The sequence below is a fragment of the Pygocentrus nattereri genome, chromosome 10, assembly GCF_015220715.1.
Source record: "Pygocentrus nattereri isolate fPygNat1 chromosome 10, fPygNat1.pri, whole genome shotgun sequence".
In the NCBI taxonomy this organism is placed as follows: domain Eukaryota; kingdom Metazoa; phylum Chordata; class Actinopteri; order Characiformes; family Serrasalmidae; genus Pygocentrus; species Pygocentrus nattereri.
In genome coordinates this window covers 36,965,138-36,983,965 of record NC_051220.1, presented here as the reverse complement: position 1 = coordinate 36,983,965, position 18,828 = coordinate 36,965,138, and the positions used below count along the sequence as shown (strand labels likewise).

The window sequence follows — 18,828 nt, the reverse complement described above, 5'->3', positions numbered from 1 at the left end:
GTGGGATTTTGGGACGTGTTATACATAATCAGACATGGAAACAGTGGAAGAAGTCCAAATCCACTTAACTCTGATCCTACCATGATGCCTGACATTGTTGATGATGCTGTCACAGGAGCGTATGCGCTTTGGCAGGTTCGGCACACACTCTGCTCTGACGGCACAGCCCAGACAAGAGTGACGGCACTCTCTAGACATCACTGCTCCTCTTCATCTCTCCCAGCTCCTCATCCTCACTGTTCTGTATCTCTGTACACACTGACTGACATGCTGTTTCCTCCAGAAGGGCAACAACACTTGTGCAAATAAAATGAAGAAAGTACCCTGGAGAAAGTTTCAGGATTTTATCCCATACAAAAAGTAAAATATTAAAAATATATAATATATTGTATTTGTATTTGGGACATACTGACAATATATAATAATACATTCCATTGTCATTGGGACTGGATTATGGCAATAACATTTTCAAAATTGCAATATTTCTGCATGATTTAGTAGTTGAGGTGCAAGCAGAGTGGTTTAAAGTAAAATGGCTCATTCTAGAGAAACTTACCATCTCAGAGTCTTCAACAGTGGTGGTTATAGGAACCAGGGGTTGCGATATCTACATATAGCCATTTTATTTACTATTCAAACCCCCAGTGACCCTACACGAGTTTTATAAGTAATGTTGATAATGGTCAGCGGTAAATCTGAATTTAATAATTTATTTAATAATGAGTTTAATAATGTGGCACTGTTTTGCATTCAATTGGCCTGCATGTACCTCTCCATCATGAATGGATTAACATGTTTGGTGACACTTTTTTAGTGGTCCTTTGGCATGAAACAAACACTCAACACTCTCAGTAAACATCAAAAACTTACGAGGGTTAGGTTTAGGCTCTGGGATGAGGTTAGGATTAGGATTAGGGCCAGGGTGAGAGTTAGGTGTTGGATAAGGCTGGTAAGGTTAGGTTTTGTGTAATGGAAGTAACATAATAACAACACATCTACTTACTGTAAATAATGGATCAACAGAACATCTTAAAGATACAGTGTATCACAAAAGTGAGTACACCCTTCACATTTCTGCAGATATTTAAGTATATCTTTTCATGGGACAACACTGACAAAATGACACTTTGACACAATGAAAAGTAGTCAGTGTGCAGCTTATATAACAGTGTAAATTTATTCTTCCCTCAAAATAACTCAATATACAGCCATTAATGTCTAAACCACCGGCAACAAAGTGAGTACACCCCTAAATGTCCAAATTGAGCACTGCTTGTCATTTTCCCTCCAAAATGTCATTTGACTCATTAGTGTTACTAGGTCTCAAGTGTGCATAGGGAGCAGGTGTGTTCAAACTTGTAGTACAGCTCTCACACTCTCTCATACTGGTCAAGTTCCAACATGGCACCTCATGGCAAAGAACTCTCTGAGGATCTTAAAAGACGAATTGTTGCACTACATGAAGATGGCCAAGGCCACAAGAAGACTGCCAACACCCTGAAACTGAGCTGCGGCACAGTGGCCAAGATCATCCAGGGTCCACTCAGAACAGACCTCATGTTGGCCGTCCAAAGAAGCTAAGTGCACATGTTCAGCGTCACATCCAAATGCTGTCTTTGAAAGATAGGCGCAGGAGTGCTGTCAGCATTGATGCAGAGATTGAAGAGGTGGGGGGTCAGCCTGTCAGTGCTCAGACCATACGCCGCACACTACATCAAATTCGTCTGCATGGCTGTCACCCCAGAAGGAAGCCTCTTCTGAAGTCTGTACACAAGAAAGCCTGCAAACAGTTTGCTGAAGACATGTCAACAAAGGACATGGATTACTGGAACCATGTCTTATGGTCTGATGAGACCAAGATTTAATTTGTTTGGTTCAGATGGTCTCAAGCATGTGTGGTGGCAATCAGGTGAGGTGTACAAAGATAAGTGTGTCATGCCTACAGTCAAGCATGGTGGTGGGAATGTCATGGTCTGGGGCTGCAGGAGTGCAGCAGGTGTTGGGGAGTTACATTTCATTGAGGGACACATGAACTCCAATATTACATTACATTACATTTAGCAGACGCTTTTATCCAAAGCGACTTACAAATATATACTGAAGCAGAGCAGGATCCCCTTCCTCCGGAAACTGGGTCACAGGGCAGTGTTTCAGCATGATAATGACCCCAAACACACCTCTAAGATGACCACCGTTTTATTGAAGAGGCTGAAGGTAAAGGTGATGGACTGGCCAAGCATGTCTCCAGATCTAAACCCAATACAACATCTTTGGGGCATCCTCAAGCGGAAGGTGGAGGAGCGCAAAGTCTCCACCAGCTCCGTGATGTCATCATGGACGAGTGGAAAAGCATTCCAGTGGCAACCTGTGAAGCTCTGCTAAACTCCATGCCCAGGAGAGTTAAGGCAGTTCTGGAAAATAATGGTGGCCACACAAAATATTGACACTTCAGGAATTGTCTCTTAGGGGTGTACTCACTTTTGTTGTCGGTGGTTTAGACATTAATGGCTGTATATTGAGTTATTTTGAGGGAAGAATAAATTTACACTGTTATATAAGCTGCACACAGACGACTTTTCATTGTGTCAAAATGTCATTTTGTCAGTGTTGTCCCATGAAAAGATACTTAAGTATCTGCAGAAATGTGAGGGGTGTATTCACTTTTGTGATACACTATATTTACTTCAGTGTATTCAGGTGATTCACTACTGCTACATCACTTATACGTTGTTGATGTGCTACTGAATAATCTGAGTTTATTAATCATCTGCAAAACACCACTCTGAATAAAGTGTTACCTAATGTTTTTGTGGAAATCTTATGTATATATCATAACGCAATGAGTTTCTGGCATCAGGCAGTGTCTTCGTAACTACTTCATATGATAACTTTCTCTGAAGGAGCTTTTAGAAGCATTATACTCTTTGGACATCTGGTTCCTATCATTATCTCTGTGAACAGATCTGACTCTGTAAGTTTCTCTAGAACAGAGCATTTCACACCAAGCCACTCTGAATAACTTTGTTTGCATCTCAATAGCAACACTAATAGTAATACTTTTGGAAAATCAATAAGAATGAATATGCCTTTAACTGTGTTACATTAAAGAATACATAGGAAAAAATGCAGTTTCTGATTTCACAGACACACTAAAAAAAGACGTGTAACATAAATCTTAAATAGCTCAATTAATACACTAAATATATTTAATACTTCTCATTTTGAGACTGTAGTAAACTCTGTGATGGACTGGCAACCTGTCCAGGGTTCATCCTGCCTTCCGCACAATGACCGCTGGGATAGGCTCCAGCACCCCCCCATGACCCTGAGGGAGAAGCGGCTTAGAAAATGTGTGTTTGTGTGTGTGTGTGTGTCTGTGTGTGTGTGTGAGATTGTAGTAAAATATTAGTTCAAGTGAAATCTCATCATATTAGCAAATAATTTTGCTTCTTTCAAACTTGTTCCTTAAAGATCTAATTCACATGTTTTTTTTTCTCTCCACAGTCTTTCAAAGAGCACAGTGAGCCGTATTTAATTGATAAAAATATGCATAATATGCCTTCTTGATTTAACTGCTCTACTAATTAGATGATCATTATATTCATTTGAAATGTTGGATGTTATATTCCAGAACCACACAAGTCAAAAATCACCTTTGCAACTCTTTTTTTTATTGCAACTGGAAGACAATACAGCACAGAAACGTGATGGTAGGTCGGGAAAAAAAAACAACAAAACAAACAGGAAATAAAAAGTAACCTTTTTTCCATAGTAATGGACAAAGTGATATTTACATATTGATGAAATTGTCTTTGGCAATATGATTACACGTCAAGGAAATACAGAGTGCAAGTATGCCTCCATATCGACACTTCAGCCGGGTGCACATGCCATCAGACCAAATGGACTCCATCGCTCTGTTCTTTAACAAAACAAAGAAAAGAAAAGGAAAGAAAACAACAACAAAAAAAGACTTGCCAAAACAATTCAGTTAAAAAATGGCAGTTAACAACAGGAACCAAACAAACAATGATAAAAACACAAGGAAACGAGAAGACCACTTATTGACCGTTATTTGCCTGGCTTGGGTTAATGCTTTCTGATGCGCCTCCACTCGCCTCTTCATCCTTTCACAGCCTTTTTTGTTTTTCTTTGTTCTCTCTGAAGAGAATAGAAAGGAAAAGTTACGTAGTGAGTGTTGCCTTTTCTTTTTTTTTCTTTTTTTTCTAAAGAACAATGGAGAAATGACTTTTCTGCCACTGTTTTTTTCCTCTATTTGGAACGGAAAAGCTGGCAGGAGACTCTCTGCATATTCAGAGTCACATTTCTGTTCTCAGTAATAAGGTTAATAACATTGGCTTTGGGTGAGGATGCAGAGATGAACTTCATAAACACGTATGGCTGGAACAGGCATGCCAACTGGAGAGATCACAATGGCACTCACTAATGGTCCAGATGACATTCAACACGCTACAGACATTGGGATAGAGACTGTCACCATGAGGAGGAAAAGGACCGTATGTAGATGAGCAATTTACAGCCAATAATGTGATATCAACAAATGTGAATATTATACATGGGTAACTGACAGTAATGCTACAACTCATTGACAGGTTCATCTCACATAGTATCATCAAGTACGTGTTGGCCGTTTTGCTGTGTATAAAGTTAGTTATTACAGGCTTTGGCACTGACTTTGTAAATAAAACTTAAAAGGTACGATTATTACCTTGAGTTAAACCAATAAAAAGTGCAATCTGGCGGAATTTAGTCAAATATATGCCGCTGCGCATATCATGTCCTATTGTTATTGTATCTGTAGACCTGCAAACTTAATACTGACAATTTTCCTGAACAGTGCTACAATGCAAATCGTAAGAGAAACCATGAGATCGCTGCGTATCGTTGTGTGGACCGGACCAGAGTCCTGTGCTGCGTACATATGGAAGACCCCCGGAAATCACTGGCACCGACACATGGAGCACGGCACATGGAAGAAAAGCAGGCACAAAGCCGCGGCGGATGCGGAGGACCCACACTCACTACCAACTTCTCCTTACTGACACCGAGACAGTGACCGCGCTGACCTCTCAAACACTGGAGCAGTATCGACCGAGAGAGCTGAGAGGGGCTGAGAGTGTAGACGGAGGCCAGCCTGCAGACTGACCGAGCCCTACTCGTGTAGTAACGTCCCCATATTGCACAGAGTGTTGCCCAACAGTCAGTGTTTGTCCCTGAAGAAGGTTTATTCTTTAAATGCCTGCTTCAAAACAAGTATGATGAGGACAACCGATCAAATTAAGACAACAAAACAACAAAAGTGACTCTAGGCCTATGGGCATAGAAATTAGAGGCGGTGCCTTTTGTTCTCTAGGATCTATTATTTATATGAAAATAATTCATGCTCCATGCTAAATACATTATTTACCTTACATGAACTTTTGAATTTAAAAAAAAAAAAAGAAAACATTTTTTTTCCTTTTTCTTTTTCTTTACAGAACCCATGCAACACGATTTGGAAAATCCTGCTGGCTACATTGCTTAAATTAAGAAAAAAAAAGTCTAGTGTAACTTTTATACAGTGTTATCCTGACTGGATGAAATTGCTTATTACATTATGAGGGTTAGGCAAAAAAAGAACAAAAATTAAAACAAATAAGCAAAAGAAATAAACAAAATCCACAGTCTTCTCATTATTTTATCACTAAAATACAACTGGCAGGTTTTGTAGCATCCATCAAGGGTTATAGACCATCAGTTTTATTGTGCCACAAAAGAAATACCACTGTCACTTTACTCCATTAGAACAATATCACTCGTTTTGATTGCTTAGGGAAGAACAAGGGCAGCTATCAGGATGTCTCAATACATACGGTTATATATATAGTACATTATTTGTCTCCAAAAAGCACTTTGACAAAGGCTTATGGCTTAGAACTTATTGACGGTGGACTTCGGTAAATATGACTCTTGGTAGCTACCAACAATCCAACGACAGAAACTCTAACAAAGACCAAAAGTGTTCTCTCCTCCAATGTGCTGCATTGCTGGATGGGATGAGCAGTCAGGGCAGCAAGTGCAGTCACACCCCACCATTAAAAAGAAGTGCAGTGCTCCTCAAGCTGGCCAACAAAGGGATTGTCTTTGGCACTGCCCTGCCCGTGCTTCTCCACAAGTCACGGCAGGAAGGAGCACTGCGCTAGCAGCCAAATTTCACATACGCAAGCCCTTGCTGCCCTGCCTCAATGTAGTTGCACCACCAACTCACCCAAAAGATGGTCGTATGTTGACGGGAACAGACTGTCAGACTCTCTAAGCATGCCAATAAGTGCGCAGACAAGGACAAAGGGGCAGGTTTCTGCTTATTTCAATCACTTTTATATTAATATCAGCCAAATAAAACCCGTTACTGAATTAGCTGAATATCTTAGAAAGGTTTTGCTATGGCTTTAATCTCCTTTGAAAACAAAACAAAACAAACAAACAAATAAAAAAAGACAGAAAATAAAAAAACCCTCAATAACATTACCTATAAAGATAGGAAAACAAAGTGATTGTTGATATTGCCACAAATCAGTAGAATTCACCTGATGTCCTGGAAAAAAATAGTAAATTCTATTAAAAGTGATGTTTTCTTCTTCCTTATTACACAGTCAATTAATTATTTTTCATGGACTCTTTTTGCTCTTTCTGGCCCTTGGCCGTCCGGTTGGTGATATTGTTCAAACAGGCCCTAACGCCAGCCAGGTGGAGCAGAGAGCCGGCCGCCTCCTTCATCTCCTCATCATCGCTCTCTGGAGGCTTCTCTGTGCGCCTCTTTTTTAAGGGCAGCATGTCACTGGCCACTCTCTGTTTGGGCTTTATCAAATGTTGCCGTTTCTTGTGCTGGGCCTGGGCCAGGGCAAGAGCGTCCACTGACCACTCCTTGGGCTCCTTTTTGATCTTGAGCTTGTCCTCCTCCTCTGTGTCGCTGCCGGCCTCGTTGCCATGGAAGCTGGCCTGGCTGCAGTCGTGGGGGGTTTGCTCTCCAGGTGTGGAGCTGGAAGATTTGGCGAAGCTGTAGTTGTGGTCCTCCTTGGGGTCGCTGCTGACCAGCGGAGAGTCGCAGGACGGCTCGCTGTCGCTACGCATTCTGCAGCCAGCCAGGACTGACCTAGTTATACCACAAAAGGATAGAGAGTGTTGTTAGATGTTTCTTGAAGGTTAATGTGATGACACTAACACAGCCACAGTGCCTGTAATTTCACCTTCAGCTTTTTCATATTTGGTCTATTAATATGAAAATGACATGTTCATGGATTATGTTTATTGCTACATTTGGCAATTTAAGGGAGCTGAATTTTCCTTGATTTTTGAATAAAAGTTTGATGTAGTATGTAAACAATGTTGAAGTTACAAAACAGTCCCCCGATCACAGAAAATATGTATGTAAGCCTGACTATTCAGCCTACAGCAGTTTAGTTTACTTTATATTTGAGAGGAAGGTTAAGACCCACTTGTTTAGACGAGCTTTATATTTAATTGAACTTTACATTAAAAATTACAATTTTATTGCTTACACTTTTAAAGTGTTTCCCTTTGATTCTTTTTTATTTTACTGCTTTTACTGTTCGCATTTACACTTACAATGTTTTATTTTCTTATTTCTTTGTCTGTTAATTATTTATATTTGCAGTTTTGACTTATTTCTGTCTTTTGTAGAGCACTTTGTGAAACTCTGTTTGAAAATGTGCTATATACATAAAGCCTCTTCATTTTTGTATTAATAAAGACAAAAATAAGAAAGGAGCCGGTTTAATTGCAAAGCTTAAAGACATTTTTGGGAAATTATGTGAAATTGAATTATGACTGTTTTTGGTACATAAACTCTCATAAGTGGACCTAGTTAAAAAACATAAAATACAATAAAAATATGGGATGTAGGTCCTGGTGTTTATCAATCAATCAATCAATCAATCAACCTTTATTTAGACTCGGAAGTACATTGAGGGCAACCCTCATTTTCAATGTAGCCGAGCATTTACAAAAACAGGGATTGACATGACAAAGAAAATAATAACTACATTTAATCATTTTAAGTTAAAAGAAAATTTAAAATAACAGTGAATAAAAGATAAAAGTAGATAAAAATAGAACTTGAGATTTTAAATGGTAAGAAATTAAGATCGAAATAGATAAGAAATTAGTAAAGCAATATCACAAATAAAAAAAGTAATCATAAAAACTTAAAATAAAATGAGAGGAAATAAATAAATAAATAAATAAAAAGAGATAAAAAACTAGGAGAACTAATACAAAAATAAAAGTTATATATAGTGTAAATATAATTAAGTAAAACAGGTACAGGCTGTACCTGGTTTATTATGGTTTAAATCACACCTACTGACAAAAATGTTAATTAAAAACACAAAATATACAGAATTTGTTTAGGCAGTAATGAACTACCAAAATCTGTAGTTACACTGCAAAAGTCGCTATAAGATTCCTACAATAGTAATATAGCAAATTCTGACCATTACTATAGTATACTACAGTATGGTGTACAAGTACTGCAGCCTGCCATAATCCAGTGCTACGTGAACATTATATGGAAGTGAAATTATATATTATTTCATAAGTATTGTACAGAACTATGGAAATCTCATAGTTTTATTGAATTTCTGCAGTCCCTCATTGTAAGGGTAGTGCAGGCAATTTGTCGCTTGGGTGAAGTAGCTTTATTTGGCAACATCTCTCCCTTTACAAATCTGGTCAGCCTCGGTCAGACTCCTTTGGTTCTGTTGAAGAACACCCGTCTTTGTGCCGTGCATTAAATTTTCAGCAGGATTTAGGTCATTCTCTAACTAGGCCACTCCAGGTCCTTTTGCTTTTTTTATTCTCAAGAACCTGCGTTTCTTGTAACCGGGGTCGCTGCAATGCTGAAAGATCAGTCTTCCTCTCAGCTTCAGGGGCCTTTAGGGTGAATTTCACTCACTGTCTGAACTGGAACCCCAGTCTTAATGGGACAAGTTCATGTGACATAGTGTTGCTGGCGTCAGGTTTCAAAGCGAAAATCTTGACAGATTTTATTTGAGCTGCTGTTATTGACTTTCTGATAGCGTCTCTGGTTTTGTGTCCCAGTTCGTGTGATTTAGTTTGGCAGATCTGTTTTAGATTATATATCCCGTTGGACATCTTTAAACACCATCTGAACATCTTTGTAGGTGAACCTTAAATAAGTTTTTCCAGGTTAAAAGTTTGCATTTGTACCTTTTCATAACTTAATGTTTTAGAATAGAACAATAAAATAAAAAGCCTGGAGATGAGACGGGGTGTGGAGTCTCTACAACTTAGAAAGTATAATTTTATTGGATTATGACTCAGTTATGTTCCCTGACTAAAGGTACTGAGATGTACCCTTGGGGGTCCCACTCCAGTAACAAGAGGGGTACTGCCTCAGTGACAGCTTCATACCTTTAAACTGACTTGCCAAATAATTTGGAAGTGTCTGGTTAATCCAGGATGTTTTCGTTTTATAGTGAATACGTATATATTAATTATATATTCACCGTATTACTGGCTCAAGTCAGATATGTCATGTATAATTATTTGAGCTATTTGAGTGACACACATTACAGCAAACTCATACATTATCTAAAAGAGGTGTTGCAATGGCAAGCACTGTGCCCGGCTAACTGAACAGTCCACAATGAGTCATGAGCTAATTAAATTAAAACACTGCTCATGGCTTTGAAATGCACTTCAGCTCTGGAGTACCTCTCTAGCTGACCAACAACACTATTATAAAACTAATTAATGGAGGTGGATTACAAAACGGCCCGATTTTCAGTGGAGAAGTGATACAGGGAAATGGCAAAGGCTCTCAATTATTTCCATTTACGTCCCTCATCAACAAAGCGCAGCATTAAAATAATGAAATGACTTTTCAATCAGCCCTCAGATGTTGCTGGTCAGAGTTTATTGCACATAGCTGCTCTGCTGCCCAGAGACGCTGGACCACAAGCTTTTGCTTCTCGTGCAGTTCCATCACAAACATTAAAATTCCCAGCAAGCCTAGAAAAATAAACCTTGAGAGCTTTTCCACTTTCTGTCTCATTTGTGCATTTATGGCTCATGAATTATAGCCACAGCACAGCAGGATAAGAAAACGGGCTCAATTATTAATGCCTAAATGCAGTGTCATTCATTTGATAGCAAGCAGGCTCAGCTCTGTCATCCCTGCTGCCCACAACCCAATGTGTCAGCCAGCGTGTTAACACACCAGAGACATTATAGTAGATATGAATGTATTTGTCTGTCATATCCATGAAGGTCACACGCTCTATTAAGGGGCCCATATTCTACTCTCTTATTTTATTTTATTTATTTATTTCCCCTCTGAGGTTCACTTATGACATCTGTGTGGGTTTACTGACCAAAAACAGTCATAATTCATTTTTACATGACCATTTTCCATCCTCCCCTTATCCCTCAGAATTAAACGGGCTGTTTTTCTTACTGTACCATTGTAAACACTTTCTGTTCTGATTGGCTGCTGGAATTGTGCCTCATTCAGAAAGCAGTCAAAGTTAGAAACCATTCTTATTGCGTCAATGTGAAGCTGAATAGGCAGACATTTGTAGAGTACTGTTTAAAGCAGAAAGCCACCCTTTCATGTATTTGATTTCAGTCTAAACAGTTTTTCATTTTTTTTTCAGGATCATATATAAACATTAACACAGAAGCCTCAACAGCTAAATATAATATTATGTTTTTCACTATTTTTCAAAGAAATCTGCAGTGATCATTTTCCACACTTCCAAGATTCAGTCATAGAAATTGGTATCATGTTCTACATCTCAAGATTCTACAATCCACAGTCTACATAACCACAGTTTTTGGAAATGTCATGGTTTTTCACTCATTTCTTTTGACTTTCACCTTCCTTATGCAAGTAGATCTCATTTTTACTGCCTGAAAAATGAATAACGTACTTAATGGTCTTTATGGCTTTTAAATAAATAAATCAAACGTGCTCTCTGACTCTAAATGCATTAGTTGGATTCTGTGACATCACAAAAACAGTGAATTGAAAATTTACAGCTTAAATTCTACATATGGACTGTATGGAAACAGTCTGTATGATGCTTCTACCTGTATGAAGCTTCTACAGTAGAATGTCTATGTCAAGCTAGTGAATAGTCTTCTGGGTAAAGAGTGTCCCAAATGCACACCTGTAAACCCTCAGGCAGGTATGTCCACACACACATATGCAGCCTGTCCACACCTGTCTCTCTGTGGACCTGTTTCAACTAGCAGCTCTGATGGTTTCTCTGCTACTCAGAGCATCGTGTTGTCTGATTCTTATAATATTTCCACACAGAACCTGCTGATTTTTACTATGTACGTGGACCAAACTATCAGAAACTACAGTGATGCTGGGAAGACATCTGTGTGGGAGCTGCAGACAAGCAGGACCTGCTTCAGAAGCCCAGGCTTATGAATGTTTCAAAGGGTGAAAGGCAGTCCACTCACACCACTCAGGCCATTAAAATACTTAGTGTATGTGATCAATTATTCAGCACCATTACATGTGCAGGACCAAGGCTTGTGTTTGAATAATAAGGTGAGGTGATGTTTGGCCATAGAGGGGGACTGTATATAACTGGTGGAAAGAGATTCAAGGCAAGTATTCCCAAGTTGTGATCCTGGATTCCCTCTGCACTGTACAAGGAACATTGTAGTGGTTTTTAACCCAATCTCTATCTACTGCATCTGTACCATATGGTTGCCACATACAATATGTTTGATGGGTTTCCCTGCACTGAAAATGAACCGAATACACATTGGCTCTAAACTCTCGTATAAATGAAGCCAATGGCTTCTGCTGGTTAATGTGTATGGAAAACAGGCGTATTGAACTTTCATGAATTCTTCAGTTAAAGGTATTCGTAAATGGAACAGTACATCTGTATAATGTGTCCTTTCAGAGATAAGGTGAGCTGCTAAGGAAGAATTTGTGCTAATCCGTTTTCCAATGTAGTTCACATATTGCTGCCTGATTGATATAGATCCCAGAACTACGGTGGCTGACAAGACCCTATTCATAGTACAATTAAAAACACTTTGCAAACTCATGAACGTGCCGCAAACAAGAAAACATTTTCTTCAACGTGATGAGATCAGAGCTACATTTTACAAACACACTGCAAATAAATAAAACACAGGCAACTTCAGAAATGCTGCAAAGCCAGTCATAACACAACGGAACTGTTTCTGGAAGAGTCAAATGTGATGGAATATCTATGATGGAAAATCACTGATAGGAACACATCCCAAGTTCATGGTTAACCTGGCTGGCTAGTTTGTCATACCTGTATTGTGGTGGGTCTCTGGTGTTACTAGTTAAATGTTTACAGTTACACTCGACAGCTAATTCCCATTATGATACAGTGATATTAATCTGCTCAAACAAAAGTTAACATACTTTTACCGGTGAATATTTATGCTGCATAGAATTTTAAAAAGTTTGAATGGCTCCATCCTCTTTGAGTGTCCTCCAGAAACACCTCTGTTGGACTGGATTATCAGCAAAGTTGCCTGTGATTTCTGTATTTGCATTTATCTGCATTTATGAAACCTTGCATTGGTGTCGTCATTTTGATGAAGGTGTTTTTTTTATCTGCAGTTTGTTGGCTCTTCTCGGCCACCGTACAGAACACAGTGAGGGAAGGCAAAGATAACTGAGATTGTTTTTACTGTATGGAATGTCATTAAAACGGCTTTGGTAAGACTTTATGCTGATTTATGTACTAATTTTAACATGCTCTCATAATTCTGGCCTCAATGTTTCCCCTCGGCAGAATCCCCAACACCATCTTAAAGGCCATTCGTTTACTATATAAGCTCAAGTGAATTTTGTCAGATGAGCTCTTGGAGGTGGAGGGGATCAAGTGATCGCCTTCAGGGGAAGAACTTGCCCAAAAATCATTGTGATCTGATGTAATGCCCATTTCAAACCCCTAAAAAGGAGCAGACAAATCTGTTTATAAGCCTTCACAAAAAAACAAATAAGGTACTTTTATATTTAAAAACATAACATTACATGTGTGAACCCATATAATGCTCATGTAATGCTTGGATATGGAAAATCTGGTGTAATACAGTTCAGAATGGTTTCTCCCCTTTGGTTTTATTGCACTTAAAATCATAGCTCAGACTGCGTGTTGGGGGCTGGGGTAGTGATTTAGGATGATGCGCACACCCTGCATATGAACAAAATAGATATTGCTATAGCCATTGAAGCCTCATTTATTTAAAAAAATATATTAACTGTAATATTTAGAATGGCATTTAAGAGAACAGAGTGTCCCTCACTGTAAAAAGACATTAAAGTTGCTGGAGTGTGACTTTGTTGTGCATTGAAAAACAAGGCACAATGGATGAGGGACACAGATGCATAAGCACAGATGTATTTGCCTTTCAGTCTCACCTTGCAAATGATGCAACATCATCAGAGGTTTTTGTTCTGTCAGCTCGTCGCAGAACACAACCTGATGCTGCTCTAAGCCTTTTGTGTTTGTATGTGTATTTAACAGAGCAAAAGACACTGTTTAGCTGTTTACCTGTCAAGTAAAGTGAAAAAACATCGGAGGCTATGAATTCAAAGGTCACCGTCTCTGGAGGATGACAACTATGACGGCTGGAAAATTCCTTTAATTGGCTAATTAGGCGGATTAGGTAAATTATGGAAGGAAAAACACTAAAGTACAGAAAACAGCAGGGTCACCATCCTTCACGACAAGAACTGGGAACCCCTGTGATAAGCATGCAGTCCTGTGTAAAACAGATGAACCAACACAGATCAGTGGATGAGCGGAGAGGGGCGGGACTGACCTGACTGCGGCCGTTCTGCTGCTAATAGGGCTGATGGGAAGGGGTCGGATTCCTGGGAAGAGGCCCTGGCTCATCATACGAGCTCCGTTATGGATCACTCCCTGAGGGACTGCAGAGAAGGAAAAGGAGAAAAAGTCCATTACTGTGTATACGGCTCTACAACAGCAGCACACATACGCACACGTGGTCATTGTCACCCCATGCAAATACTGTAGCATGTGAGCGCATATTATTCACCAGTAATCACAGATGGCATAATGATGAATGTTAGTCATAAACAGACATACCAAGCGCGGTCGACAGTAATGTATTTTATGGAAAAAATCAGTGGACGGGGGAAATATTGATTCATTTTAAAGCTACTGCACCATATTTGATCATCACAGCTCAAACAATTTCAACACCATTAGCGCATGCTGCTAATATGCTTCCATCCCCAGCTTTTCACACAGCGAGCACACATTTCTAAACCCGACACAGTGAAAAGAAGACCTTTTGACAACTTTTTCAACTAAATATATCTGAATATGTCTACTTGAAGGCAGTTCTCTTTCACAGATCTTTGTGAGAGAAGATGAAATAAGCATTTGCAACATCACAGAAGGACAAATGGAAAGTCAAGAAAGCACAGAAAAAAACTTTTCCACTTACTCCAGATGTCATCAATCAAATAATGCCTCTTCAGCTTAGCCCTGGAGCTACAAGGCTAATGTAGCTAACAAACAATAGAACTCAATAGTCACTCAAATCTTTTTCCCCCAAACACTTCCCCCAAAACCTTCCTCAACTGGTTCAAACCACATCTAGGTCTTCATTAAGTCTCAGATTTGTCAGCTATAAACATATTCATAAAACATAAACCCAAACATACTGCTGCTGATCATTCGAGTAACCACTCAGTGATGTCAACAAGTGGTGCAATGAAGTTTTAAACTCAATCTATGTTTAGATTTAAGAACAGATATCGCTAATGTAACATAGCGGGATATAGGTACACGTGAAGGGGAGATGGATTCTGTAGGGGATGAGGAATTCAGCACACCATCTGTTGTCTACAATAGTGGCCCACAGCTTTCAGACACACAGTGTCGTTTTTGTTTTACTGTCATTGGGACAGGACCCCTCTTGTCACTGGGGTGGTACCCTCAAGGGTAGATCTCAGTACTTTTAGTCAGGGAACATAAGTGTTATTTTACTTTTCTGTTTTAAAACATTATGAAAAGATACAAATACATACTTTTCACCTGCAAAAACCTATTTAAGGTTCCCATTTGGACCTTAAAGCCACTGCTGTACCTTTGAGGGAACTTTTACATTGTTTCTACTTTGATGAACAAAAATGTACCTGCACAGAACCTTCATTTCTAACAGTGTAGTTTATAGTAGGTTGTGCTGTGTCCTAAACCACAAGTACACATCTGTGTAACTTTAATGAAGACCTGGATGTGGTCTGAGTGGGTTAAGAGAAGTTTTGAGAAGGTATTTACAGAAAAGATTCGGGTGACTATTGACATCTAATGTTTTTTTTCAATGTTAGCCTCGTAGTTCCAGTTGATAAAAGCTCTAGATGTTAATAGTCACACAAATCGTTGCTGTAAATGCATCCTCAAAACCTTTCTCGATCCACTCAAACTGCATAACTACAGAGATAAAATCTTGACACCAACATACCTTGGCTGAACAACTCCATCTGGGGTAAGTGGAAAATTGCGCAAATTTGATGTTTCCTTTAAGAAGAAATGACAGTGTAATCTGTGAATAGTATGAGGTATTGAATTAGCTGCTTGATCCTACTAAGTGGTATAGACTTATTTGATTGATGTGTGCCCCACAGGGCTGATGCTTCTCAGCCTTTACTCACAGAGCACATACTGTACATCTCAGGGTCATTCCAATGCATCACAGAGACGCCAGATTCTATGTCTGGATCTATGAAACGCAGGAGACGGGCTCAGCTCCAAACAGCTTTGTTGGCCGTTAAAACGGACATTTACCCGCATGTGAAATCTCACGTGCTTCACTGAAAGCATTCGATTATCAGACAGTCTCAGAAACCTACATCAAGGTTCCAGCGTGATGGAATGGAAATGGGAGAAAGCCCATTTTTGAGCTTGAGAGCAGACCTAAACAGACTTGACAGCTCTTCTGCTTTTGTTGATCCCAGTACGAGGCATCATCTCGGTGCCGTACAGGAAATGGACCCTGATTGAAAGCAGATGGCAAACGTGGAAAAAAAAAACAACGGAGGAAAAAGCAACTATCCGCTTGAAATCCAGCACACTCCTCTGCCCATTAGGCAGAAGCATTGTTGCCGTGGCAACCCCCTCCTTCTCCTTCCTTCTTCCCCCCATCTATGTATGCCATAGTCCCGATCCACGGCTAGGTGACAGCGGCGCTGGAGTTGCTGTGGTGGTGTTGAGGAGAACAGCTGTGCTGGCAGCGGCCCTCTCTTTCTTCATCTCTCTCTTTCTCTCTCCCTCTCTCTCTCTATCTTGCTCCACCCCAAGGGACTCCAGCCTCAGGAAAAAGGTGAAGTGATGGCCTGAGACAGTGCAGGACAGGCCTGGCCAAGCGAGTAGACAATGCGAAGCGACAAGAGGGATGCAGCCCTCCCCCCAATTAGCGTGGATGGGCTGGCAATCTGAATGGCTAATGTGCTTGCTCTATTGTACCCCATACATGTTGAACCATCAGCCCAGGCATCAGAAACAACAGTGCGAAACAAAAAGAAACTCCGCTCCCTTTGCTCAGCCACACGAGAGAGGAGGCCCTGAGGCTTGTGTGCCTGAGGAGGCAGCCTTCTTTAAGGAAGTTAAAAGCTTTAGGTAAAAAAGTGCTCAAAAACTAAAGTCCACATCTACAATGTCAGGCTGTGGAAGTGCCACTCAGAGCTATTGGGTAACACTTTATTTGGAGCGGTCCTTTGTAGATGATTAATAAACTCTTAACAAAGTATCAATAAGGACCAAAATGTACTTTGTGCAAGGACACAAACGCAAATGACAGCGCTTGTTCACCGTACTGCAAACTCTCATTCCTTCTGTACAAACTCACTGTGCGTTCTTAAGTTGGTGTGGCAATTAAAACACTCAGCACTGAAGGGGGCAACAGAGGGCAAATCAGCTATTGCTAGAACTAACTTAAACTAGTTTCAATCTTTGCGTGAAGTATATTTTGGGCCTAACACATCAACAACGTGTCAGTGACGTAGCAGTAGTGAAGCATCTGAACACACTGAAGTAAATATCGTGTAGATGTTCTGTTGATACATAACTTATATTCAGTAGATGTGTTGTTAATATGTTACTTTCATTACACGAAACCCAACCTTACCATCTTTACCCAAAACTTAACCAAGCAAGCAAAGTTTATTTATATAGCGCTTTTTACAACAGGTGTTGTCACAAAGCAGCTTTACAGAAAAACCAGCATTACAGAAAAAAAAAAATCCAGGTCCAAGCCCTGATGAGCAACCCATTGGCAAGGAAAAACTCCGTAAGGGCAGGAGGAAGAAACCTTGAGAGGAACCAAGACTCAGAAGGGGAACCCATGCTCCTCTGGTCGACACTGGATAGCAAACATTGTTAGTATAAAGTATTATAGTACAAAACAGGGAAAACAGGTGGAGCAGTGAACAGGTGGAACAAGTGGAGCAATAACCCTAACCCTGGCCCTAATCCTAACCCTAACCTTAACCTCAACCCAGAGCCTAATCCTAACCCTCACATGTTTTTTGACATGGTACTGAGAGTCTGTTGAGTGTTTGTTTCACTCAAAATAAAATGTCACCAGCTATTGTACTGGGAAGCAGTAACTGAGCAGCAACTGCCCTTATCTGACAGCAGGGCTTTAAATAACTGCAATAAGGTGCTAGCTTCTGTACAAACACAAACACGGCAAAAAAACAAAAAAAGCAGACACAGTGATCCGTCATAGAAACACTTATCGTCACTGTAAAAGTGACTTGCAGTTGTGCATGTAATGCATATGTATATGTAGTGAGTAGGGATGTATATTAGCAAGTAACTGATAAGATTATTTTAGCAATTAACTGAGTAGCCAGTTATTTTATAAACAGCCAAACAATAAAAATGGACTTTCAATTTTTCCAAAACACTTTACTAGAAAAAGATAAACAAGCAAGTATTTAAAAAAGACTTCATTCAAGAATAGAAACACTACGTGGCACAAAATGCATATTAATAAGCGCCTCTCTGAGGAACTGAAATATGAGAATTTAAATTAGTCACTGCCACTGTCCAAACTGCCAACGTCAGTGCACTAGGAAGGTAAATTGCTAAGTGCCCAACTAAACTAAACAAATCTGTTGTTACTGTGCCTTTAATGTTTACACACTAAATCAAACTTTTATTCCAAATTCATCCAATTTGGTTTTCAATGACACTGCCCCTTTAATCAGTTATTATTGATCTTATCTGGGTAATCAAATGTAATTGAGGAATCATGTCAGCCTTAGGAAGTGCTGTGTATTGTGACCTGGTATAAAGTATTGTACAGTGTCCCTTAACATGCAAGACAGAGAGAAGCACAGCAAATGTATTTAATTATATTTGAATAAGCCAGACAATAAAGCTGAGCTTGAAAAGAGCAGAGAGAGGTACAAGGCTCCTGCGCATCTCTCTCTCTCTCTCTCTCTCTCTCTCTCTCTCTCTCTCTCTCTCTCGCTCTCTCTCTCTTTCCCCACCCCTCTCTCTCTCCCCCTCCCTCCCTCTCTCTCGATCAAGGTAGATGTCCTAGCCCTCTAACTCATGCAGAGTGCAGTGAGTGGGATGATGCCACAGGGCTGCTCTCTCTCTCTATCCTCTTCCTCTCAAGCGTATTAATGTCCTGGGCAGATGGCCCTGCATACACAGCTCCCATAGCATTAATCTGCACATCTCTCTCTAACTACACAAATCTCTGTCTGTCTGTCTCTCTGTCTCTCTCTCTGTG

General features: G+C 39.9%; 1 protein-coding gene across 4 annotated transcripts in view; it reads right to left on the bottom strand.

Moving 5' to 3' along the window:
- Positions 1-3,649: 3,649 nt before the first annotated feature.
- foxn3 (forkhead box N3) overlaps positions 3,650-18,828 on the bottom strand; it is a 138,601-nt gene continuing 123,422 nt past the window's right edge. For 3 of the 4 annotated variants that reach the window (XM_017715059.2, XM_017715061.2, XM_017715060.2), the window contains exons 5-6: positions 13,876-13,984; positions 6,658-7,153 (exon numbers count right to left, since the gene is read on the bottom strand). In XM_017715059.2, coding sequence (XP_017570548.1) covers positions 6,658-7,153; positions 13,876-13,984 — 605 coding nt within the window. Of the gene's footprint in view, positions 7,154-13,875; positions 13,985-18,828 lie in introns of all 4 variants that reach the window. The other variant, XM_037541955.1, reaches the window with a different exon arrangement.